The 10,271-nt window shown below is 45.8% G+C and overlaps 1 protein-coding gene across 1 annotated transcript; it reads left to right on the top strand.

The window, feature by feature from the left end:
* The first annotated feature begins 243 nt into the window (after positions 1–243).
* Positions 244–3,762, top strand: LOC123409345. Its single transcript, XM_045102274.1, has 3 exons — positions 244–552; positions 2,199–2,419; positions 3,202–3,762. The coding sequence occupies exons 1-3, from the start codon at positions 255–257 to the stop codon at positions 3,760–3,762; spliced, it is 1,080 nt and encodes a 359-aa protein (XP_044958209.1). The 5' UTR covers positions 244–254.
* The last annotated feature ends 6,509 nt before the right edge of the window (positions 3,763–10,271 follow it).

Below are 10,271 nucleotides of genomic sequence, written 5' to 3' on the forward strand. Positions count from 1 at the left end.
CGTAGACTGTTGGATTTCATTAGGTGGGAATGATGTGAGGGCTCTGGTTGATCTGTGTACACTATTTTTGGTGGGCTTAGAAGAATTCTAGTTTGCTTTTTTAATAGTAGTATAGATTAATGTGTTGATTTTTCTAAAGTAATCCCAGGGAAAAAGGGTAACCGAAAAATAATTTAAAAAAAAAAGTGTCGGGTGCTCAAATTTGCTCTTTATTCTCTTTGGTGATACATAGATTTCCTCCTGGATCTCGGAGCATGGCCAGCAACAGTGGACTCGAAGACAAGCGATTGCTCATCTCTTGTGCCAACGATCACTCTGTCATCAGCCAAGGCACGAAAAATGTAGAGACGAGTGGCACAACCTTGGACGTTAGAGATCAAAACGGAAGGAGTGCAACCAAGAATACAAAGAGCACATTGATAGCAAGCGGCGACGAACAAGATTATGTACCCCCCATGGAATTGCTTCCGAAAAGCACACACCATGATGGTTCTATACGCAGGAGCACTCATGCGTGGAAAAAGAACTATGCTGTTCATGACCGTACTAAGAGTAAGTGATCAATATCTCTGTACCTATTTCAATTTGTTATGACCACCTTTTTCAAACAGTATGGCCAATTGATGTGTTCTATGTTGACATCTTGTGGCTAATTTTCTTTACTTTGTTTACTACTTTTAATAATTAAGTGTCAATGCATTGCATTCCGGGGTTATATTTGTTAGGTTTTGCAAAAGAGGATTGTGTTCATGATAGGAACCGAGTCCCTACCAGGTCGATGTCGTAGGTTATAGGGATGGAGGAGGGGTTGGTGAGGTGCTGAGCGCGGCCGACGGCGCCGGGATCATGCGAGAGAGAGAGAGAGAGAGAGAGAGAGAGAACCGGGGCGGCTAGGGTTAAGGCGCCGGCTCCTGCTGGGAGCCGAGCAAATAGGTTGCTTCTGCTTGATTAAAACTGAGTCCTTTACATGAGTACTAGTCGAATGCCCGTGCGTTGGCACGGACAACAAATTTAAAGATTGAGACATTGATTAGAACATCGTTGTAACTCTGAGAATGAGCGTCACATTTGATTATTACTGCACGGATATAAATTACACTTCCTTCTCCTATACATGCAATCACCTCAAGTCATTCCAGATTATTTCATTTCCGCACACGTATATTCACATGTAGACAAAAAATTGTCATAGAATACTACACACAAATATCAGTTTGACTTTAAATGTGTTTCGAGTAAAGCGGTTAACATCATACAGTAAAAACATAGCTAATTGTCACTTAGCTATACATTTCTTGACAATCTGCTTGACTATACAATTGTTTCCATTTTTACCAACCAATTTACAAATGAAAGCATATTACAAAAAGGATAACCACGGTGCACTTCGATTTCCTTGCCTGAACTCAAAATAGACCATTCGGAACTTTTCTCCTTTCAGTCTCTCAGTTCTCTTTTGTTTTGGATCTGTCTCACCTATTAACCCATTGTTCCCAGGTTTTGCCCGGCAGAGCAAACAGAAAGATCCGAGGCAGAGGGTTGCGATGCCTATTAGATGAATTACCCACACATTTAATAATTCACAAGAACATATGGCTGCAGATGGTAAACATGTACTAAACATTATCAGTTTTTTTCAAAAAAGTCGACCATATTTTCTCTATGAACATGCACTCGCATGCTTCAGAAATGTGCGCATAAAAATAGAAATTTCTTGTGATTAGATACCCCTACTTGTATCATAGTATTCTAGTATGCTACTTCCATTCGGGTTTGGCATGGGGGTAAATAAGTTTTTAACTCAACAAGTTGCTTCCTTGAAGATACCCCTACATAGAGTGCCTTCACACCATGATCTATCAGAAAACAGAAGAAATATGTTATCATAGAATTCTAGTACATGTTTTCTTTTGTTGGGCTAAAAAAACTCATTTATTTTTTCTATTAGAAAACAGAAGAAATATGTTATTCTAGCAAGAAACACTCAGTGCCAGTACCCTACAAGGAGTGCCTTCACACCATGATCTCTCCAGATAGAATCGCTGGCACGGAACATTTCCTTATGTACCATTTAATGCTCATGATAATGATTTGCTGGAGCCTTGGACATACATTTGTAGTTTCATAACTTTTCATATGATTACTATTTGTTTCCTCTATTGATTTCCATTACAATTTAACTTGTTTTTTTTATGAAGCTCGGTTGGCAGATCCCAAAGATTGCATCTTCCGTAACGGAAAATGCAAGCGGCATAATCCTAGTCGCGTCTTACAATTTTTCTCATTAAAGTTGGCTGAACTTACTGTGCATGTTGGCCCAATAGAGTTGTATGGATACATAGCAGTGCGGGATTGTCGGGATACATTGCTTAATTATGTTGTCAATATAAGCAGGGATGATCCTGTTATCGTGAATCAGGTGCAAACTCATACTTACCTGCAATTATTTCAAGCAATAAGTCTACTTAACCCCGTCAAGTATAAAATCAGGTTTTTGGCCCCTTGAAGTATTCCATATGGTATAAATCACCCACTAGGGAAGTTCTCACATTAAGTAGATGTTGCAGCATGGGCAAAACCACCCTGGGGATGATTTATACGGCATGGAATAGGGGAATCAAATATCTGATTTATGTCAATTTATTTATTTCACATTGTAAGGCCAAACTTAGCTCATGCATAGAACAACAAGCACTTAGCCTCTTTTGCATCATTAAAGATGTGTCCATGTGTATCTGTCCAAAAGTAGCAGAATAGTTGTTTGGATTGTATAAGCCGCTACTATACCTTGTGGAAAGGTGATTACTGTGAGAAACTTATAAATTATGGAACTGAGTGAGTATCATGTATTCGAAACAAAATCAAACAGAATAGTTCGGGCTCTTAGTTGCTACTTAACACACCAGCATGAATAATCGTATCACTACAAGTCATTTTATTTTCTCTGTTCATTTTGACAGGCTTATGTAAAAAAATTGGGGTCTGAACAATACCAAATAAATACGAGCCTCCCTCCCGGCCCCAGCACCGCTGTACACTATGTAACCAGTCAGTATGATACGTGGCAAATATTTTGGTCATCAATTGTAAACCATCGCTAGAGTAAATGTTGTGGCAAGTAAAACAGTTTAAGAGAAGTGTTCATATTTAGATGTTTCTTACTTCCATGTGAAGAGCTACTAAAAAGTACCAATTTTGTAGGGTTCTCTCATCAACATGGCTGGCCCTAAGCGAGGGATAGATTTGTATTGCGCTGTTCTAGTGGAATTTGACATTAGGATCAAGGCAGGCAAAAAAGAAAGGGATGATCACCAGCTGATTGATGGGGTATCAGGCATAGCCGACCTGTGGGGAGTATGGAATCAAGCATTCACAAACCGCATCTATGGTGACTGTGGCGCAGTTGACGTGACCGTAGCACGTATTGATGAGGCAGTCATAGCGAATGTAGAAGTTGCCGTGTCAGAAGTGCAGAGCAGTTTTGAGCTGTGCTTCAGTTGTTTTATCGGCGGTTATAACGAAGAAATCCGGCTCTTCGACGGTGCAGTTGGCGAGTGTCGCCTCTTAAAGAGGTCTGTGGTTGCTGTAGTGGATGGTTCCACTCTGGATTTGAAGTTCAAGGTGGCCTCGGAGCCATCCAGTTCAGTGGAGCACTGGTGTTCCTTCAAGGCGGACACACATGGACTTGACACTCGTGAGGTAAAAACTGAATTAGGGTTGATGTCAGTGAAGGTGGCTTGGTCGACTCTGCGTTCTGTCTAGTAGGCTTAGGCCAAATCCAACGAAAGACCCCAAATCGATCGTGTATGTTCGTTTAGGGGTAAACAGAATAACCGAACAAAACCAACGACCAAACGCGCAGGAGCATATTCATTTTTTGTTTGATCCTAATCTGGATTTCAGGTCAAAACGGACATGACCGGACTCTTTCTGGGCACTCGTGGTCTGTCTATGTCCGCTGCTGGCCTGACTCCCACCTTTCTCTCTCTCCTCCACCCACCCATCCCATTTTCATCCGCGCAGCTGTAAGAGCAACTCCAACGGAACGACCCAAACGGACGCGTGTTTTGTTCGGTTTTTTGTTTGTCTGGTTCGGCGTCCGTTCCGCGTACGCCTGCTTTTCTTTTTTGGGTCAGCCGTGCGCCCAACGCAGATGATCCATTATATTCGCACATTTAAATTAAAAAAAACCGATTGTAGATCATGCCAACGTTCAAGAGTTCATGCCGGCATCATGCTAGCGATCGGCATACATTGCCAACATACAGAAAACCATCACGCAGTTCATGCTGGCATACTTGTCAAACGTTCAAGAGTTCATGCCGGCATCATGCTAGCGATCGGCATACATTGCCAACATACAGAAAACCATCACGCAGTTCATGCTGGCATACTTGCCACCGACCGACACACATGCCAGCACATCAAAAGGGGCGGGAATTTGAACACGCCATGTCGGTTCGTGGTCATGCCAACACACTTGCCGGCATACAAAAAAAGGATTGTGATCTCCGTCGCAGATCACAGCTGGTCAAACTTGAACATTTCGGCCTGCATCTTCTCGAACCATAGCCTCTTCCTCGGCGACACGGTGTTCAGATCAATCTTCATGATCTCCAAAGTCCGTCTTCATGCTTGCGAGGGCAACTTCTTTTGCCTTGGTCTTGGCATTCGTGGCCTCGATCTTGAGCATCTTGGCTTGCTTCGCCTCCTCCAACTCAAGCATCTTGGCTTGCCTCTCCGCGTCCATCTCGAGCCTCCTTCTTTGGATTTTCATGAAGGTGTTCATTTGCTCCTCCTTTTCTTGTCGGCGCTTCTCCCTCAAGTCCTTGCTTATCATGCGCTCCATTTTTTCAAGCAACGCAATTGATGTCGTGTCCCGCTTGTCCTCCTTCTTCGAGTTGGTCTTCCCCCACGGCCGGGCCTTCTTGCCGTCACCATGGTCCTCCACAACCTCCTTCCCCCCATGCGCCAAGAGGGCGGAATATTGCGCCTTGAACTTCTCCTTCCCGTTGATGATAGTCCAACAATGGGAGAGATGGAAGGCATTGTCGTCGTGTTGAACCTTGAATGCCTTCAAAGCTTGGAAAACCTATAATTCAAACCAAACAAGCATATGTGGGCAAATGGACATGCAATCAACGGGAAAATGCATGGCACCAAAAGGGAATGAGAAGGCATGCACACCATGTCTTGCATGCCGAGGCCGCTCACGGGGCGTGCCTTGATGCTCTCATAGGTGGCACAAAACTTGTTGCACTCTTGTTGATTCACCCTCCAACGTTTCGAAAGTGACACCCATCCACGCTTGCTTTGCATTTGGTATGGGGGAAACTTCTTGAGCTCATGGAAGTCACGATGGAAACGAGTCCATAAGGCTGAATACTTTTGTTCGGTGCCGACCTTCGGGTCTTGCCCAATGTCCCTCCAACACTCACAAAGGAGCTTGTCCTTGGTCGGCATGTATGGCTTCGTATGCTTGCTCTTGCGCTTCGGCTTCGCCCTGACAGCAGTTTGGTTGACGAGCTCCTTCACGAACAAAGGCTCCCCATCGATGTCCATGTCATCATCCTCCTCCTCGAGGCCATAGTCCTCCGGGAACTCATGGTTGAGCGGGAAGCCGTCTAGGCCGACCTGATCTTGCATGAAGGCGTCGTGCATGCCATGTGGATCATTGGTGGCTTGCGGAATGGCGCTCGGTCGTCCTGGCTTTGGGTCTCATCGGGATCGTACACAGTGGCAGAGTAACCACCAGTCGCCGGTGCATCGCCTTCGAAGATCATGTTCTCAAGGAAACAGTTGGTCGGGTCATCGTCGACGACCGTCGGCATTCTGTCGAACATATTGCGGGCGCCGGTGAGCATGTCGGCTGGCATCCTGGCATTTCCTCGTGCCTTCGGACGATGATCCGCCTACCATCGGTGTAGCGTTGAGGTCGATGGTCACCTACGCGGCTGCAATGCTCACCTCCGACGAGCATTCCTCGGAGAAGCGGCTGCCTTGCGGGTAGACGTGGAAGCCGGGAATTGGCTGCATGGAAGACGCGTGTGGCAACTCCTGCGGCATCATCCGAGGATATGCTGACAAGCTCGTGCTGGCCGCGGCCGCGGCAACGGCGACGTTGACAAGTCCGTGCTGGCTAGGGTTTACCCCTAGGTACAACAAGGCCTCCATCGTTGTTGCCTTCACCCGAGCATTGGTGTCTTCCTTCTGCGTGGCGGCGGCGATGGCAACAACTATACCTTGCCCTTTACATCATGTGCGTACCTCCGGTCCTTCCTCTTGGCCGACTCCACGACCCGCTCCTCGGGCGTCAACTACTTCTTCTTCTTCCTGGGTGGCGCGACGGTCTTGCGAGCGTGACAATTTTAGGAAAGTGGAGGGAAAATGTGGCCGCTTTGCCGCCGATTGGCGAGCCAGGGAGGGGATGTTGGAATTATGCCCTAGAGGCAATAATAAATATAGTTATTATTATAATTCCTGTATCAAGATAATCGTTTATTATCCATGCTATAATTGTATTGAATGAAGACTCATTTACATGTGTGGATACATAGACAAAACACTGTCCCTAGCAAGCATCTAGTTGGCTAGCCAGTTGATCAACGATAGTCAGTGTCTTCTGATTATGGACAAGGTGATGTTGCTTGATAACTGGATCACGTCATTAGGAGAATCACGTGATGGACTAGACCCAAACTAATAGACGTAGCATGTTGATCGTGTCATTTTATTGCTACTGTTTTCGGCGTGTCAAGTATTTATTCCTATGACCATGAGATCATATAACTTACTAACACAGGAGGAATCTTTGTGTGTATCAAACGTCACAACGTAACTAGGTGACTATAAAGATGCTCTACAGGTATCTCCGAAGGTGTTCATTAAGTTAGTATGGATCGAGACTGGGATTTGTCACTCCGTGTGACGGAGAGGTATCTCGGGGCCCACTCGGTAATACAACATCACACATAAGCCTTGCAAACAATGTGACTTAATGTAAGTTGCGGGATCTTGTATTACAGAACGAGTAAAGAGACTTGCCGGTAAACGAGATTGAAATAGGTATACAGATACTGACGATCGAATCTCGGGCAAGTAACATACCGAAGGACAAAGGGAATGACATACGGGATTATATGAATCCTTGACACTGAGGTTCAAATGATAAGATCTTCGTAGAATATGTAGGATCCAATATGGCCATCCACGTCCCGCTATTGGATATTGACCGAGGAGTCTCTCGGGTCATGTCTACATAGTTCTCGAATCCGTAGGGTCTGCACACTTAAGGTTCGACGTTGTTTTATGCGTATTTGAGTTATATGGTTGGTTACCGAATGTTGTTCGGAGTCCCGGATGAGATCACGGACGTCACAAGGGTTTCTGGAATGGTCCGGAAACGAAGATTGATATATAGGATGACCTCATTTGATTACCGGAAGGTTTTCGGAATTACCGGAAATGTACCGGGAATGAGGAATGGGTTCCGAGAGTTCACCGGGGGGGGCAACCCACCCCGGGGAAGCCCATAGGCCTTGGGAGTGGCGCACCAGCCCTTAGTGGGCTGGTGGGACAGCCCAAGAGAGTCCTATGTGCATTGGGAAGAAAATCAAAGAGGAAAGGAAAAAAAAAGAAGGAGGTGGGAAAGGGAAGAAGGACTCCACCGTCCAAACCAAGTAGAATTCGGTTTGGGAGGGGGAGACCTTCCCCCTTGGCTCGGCCGACCCCCTTGGGAGTCCTTGGACCCCAAGAAAAGTCTCCCCCCTCGTCCTCCTATATATAGTGGGGTTTTAGGGCTGATTTGAGACAACTTTGCCACGGCAGCCCGACCACATATCTCCACGGTTTCACCTCTAGATCGCGTTTCTGCGGAGCTCGGGCGGAGCCCTGCTGAGACGAGATCATCACCAACCTCCGGAGCGCCGTCACGCTGCCGGAGAAATCTTCTACCTCTCCATCTCTCTTGCTGGATCAAGAAGGCCGAGATCATCGTCGAGCTGTACGTGTGCTGAACGCGGAGGTGCCGTCCGTTCGGCACTAGATCGTGGGACTGATCGCGGGACGGTTCGCGGGGCGGATCGAGGGATGTGAAGACGTTCCACTACATCAACTGCATTCACTAACGCTTCTGCTGTACGGTCTACAAGGGTACGTAGATCACACATCCCTTCTCGTAGATGGACATCACCATGATAGGTCTTCGTGCGCGTAGGAAATTTTTTGTTTCCCATGCGACATTCCCCAACAGTGGCATCATGAGCTACGTTCATGCGTAGATGTCTTCTCGAGTAGAACACAAAAGTTTTTGTGGGCGGTGATGTGCGTTTTGCTGCCCTCCTTAGTCTTTTCTTGATTCCGCGGTATTGTTGGATCGAAGCGGCTCGGACCGACATTACTCGTACGCTTACGAGAGACTGGTTTCATCGCTACGAGTAACTCCGTTGCTCAAAGATGACCGACGAGTGTCGGTTTCTCCAACTTTAGTTGAATCGGATTTGACCGAGGAGGTCCTTGGATGAGGTTAAATAGCAATTCATATATCTCCGTTGTGGTGTTTGCGTAAGTAAGATGCGATCCTACTAGATACCCATGGTCACCACGTAAAACATGCAACAACAAAATTAGAGGACGTCTAACTTGTTTTTGCAGGGTATGCTTGTGATGTGATATGGCCAACGATGTGATGTAATATATTGGATGTATGAGATGATCATGTTGTAATAGATAATATCGACTTGCACGTCGATGGTACGGCAACCGGCAGGAGCCATAGGGTTGTCTTTATAACTAACGTTTGTGCTTGCAGATGCGTTTACTATTTTGCTAGGATGTAGCTTTAGTAGTAATAGCATGAGTAGCACGACAACCCCGATGGCGACACGTTGATGGAGATCATGGTGTGGCGCCGGTAACAAGAAGATCGTGCCGGTGCTTTGGTGATGGAGATCAAGAGGCACGTGATGATGGCCATATCATGTCACTTATGAATTGCATGTGATGTTAATCCTTTTATGCACCTTATTTTGCTTAGAACGACGGTAGCATTATGAGGTGATCTCTCACTAAAATTTCAAGACGAAATTGTGTTCTCCCCGACTGTGCAACGTTGCTACAGTTCGTCGTTTCGAGACACCACGTGATGATCGGGTGTGATAAACTCAACGTTCACATACAACGGGTGCAAAACAGTTGCGCACGCGGAACACTCGGGTTAAGCTTGACGAGCCTAGCATGTGCAGACATGGCCTCGGAACACGTGAGACCGAAAGGTCGATCATGAATCATATAGATGATATGATTAGCATAGGGATGCTTACCACTGAAACTATACTCAACTCACGTGATGATCGGACTTGAGCTAGTGTACGTGGATCATGAACCACTCAAATGACTAGAGAGATGTACTTTTTGAGTGGGAGTTTAGCGAATAATTTGATTAAGTTAAACTCTAATTATCTTGAACATAGTCTAAGTCCACTTTGAATATATTTGTGTTGTAGGTCATGGCTCACGCGACAGTCATCCTGAATTTTAATACGTTCCTAGAGAAAGCTAAGTTGAAAGATGATGGAAGCAACTTTGTAGACTGGGCTCGTAATCTTAAGCAAATCTTACAAGCTGGGAAGAAGGATTATGTCCTTAATGCTGCTCTAGGAGATGAACGACCCGCTACGGCTGATCAGGATGTTAAGAACGCTTGGTTAGCACGTAAGGAGGACTACTCAATAGTTCAATGTGCAGTCTTGTATGGCTTAGAACCGGGACTTCAACGTCGCTTTGAGCGTCATGGAGCATTTGAGATGTTCCAGGAGTTGAAGTTTATCTTTCAGAAGAACTCCCGGATCGAGAGGTATGAGACCTCCGATAAATTCTATGCTTGCAAGATGGAGGAGAACTCGTCTGTCAGTGAGCATGTGCTCAAAATGTTTGGGTACTCAAACCGTCTAGCTGAGCTGGGGATTGAACTCCCGCAAGAAGCTATCACTGACAGAATCCTTCAATCACTGCCGCCAAGCTATAAAGGCTTTGTGTTGAACTACAACATGCAAGGGATGAACAAGACTCCCGGCGAGTTGTTTGCGATGCTGAAAGTCGTAGAGTCTGTACTTCGTAAAGAGCATCAAGTGTTGATGGTGAATAAGACCACTGGTTTCAAGAGAAACGACAAAGGCAAGAAGGGTAAATCGAAGAAGAGCGGCAAGCCTGTTGCCAATCCGACGAAGAAACCCAAAGCTGGACCTAAGCCTGAAACAGAGTGTTACTATTGC

Source organism: Hordeum vulgare, chromosome 7H, assembly GCF_904849725.1.
Source record: "Hordeum vulgare subsp. vulgare chromosome 7H, MorexV3_pseudomolecules_assembly, whole genome shotgun sequence".
Taxonomy (NCBI): Eukaryota; Viridiplantae; Streptophyta; class Magnoliopsida; order Poales; family Poaceae; genus Hordeum; species Hordeum vulgare.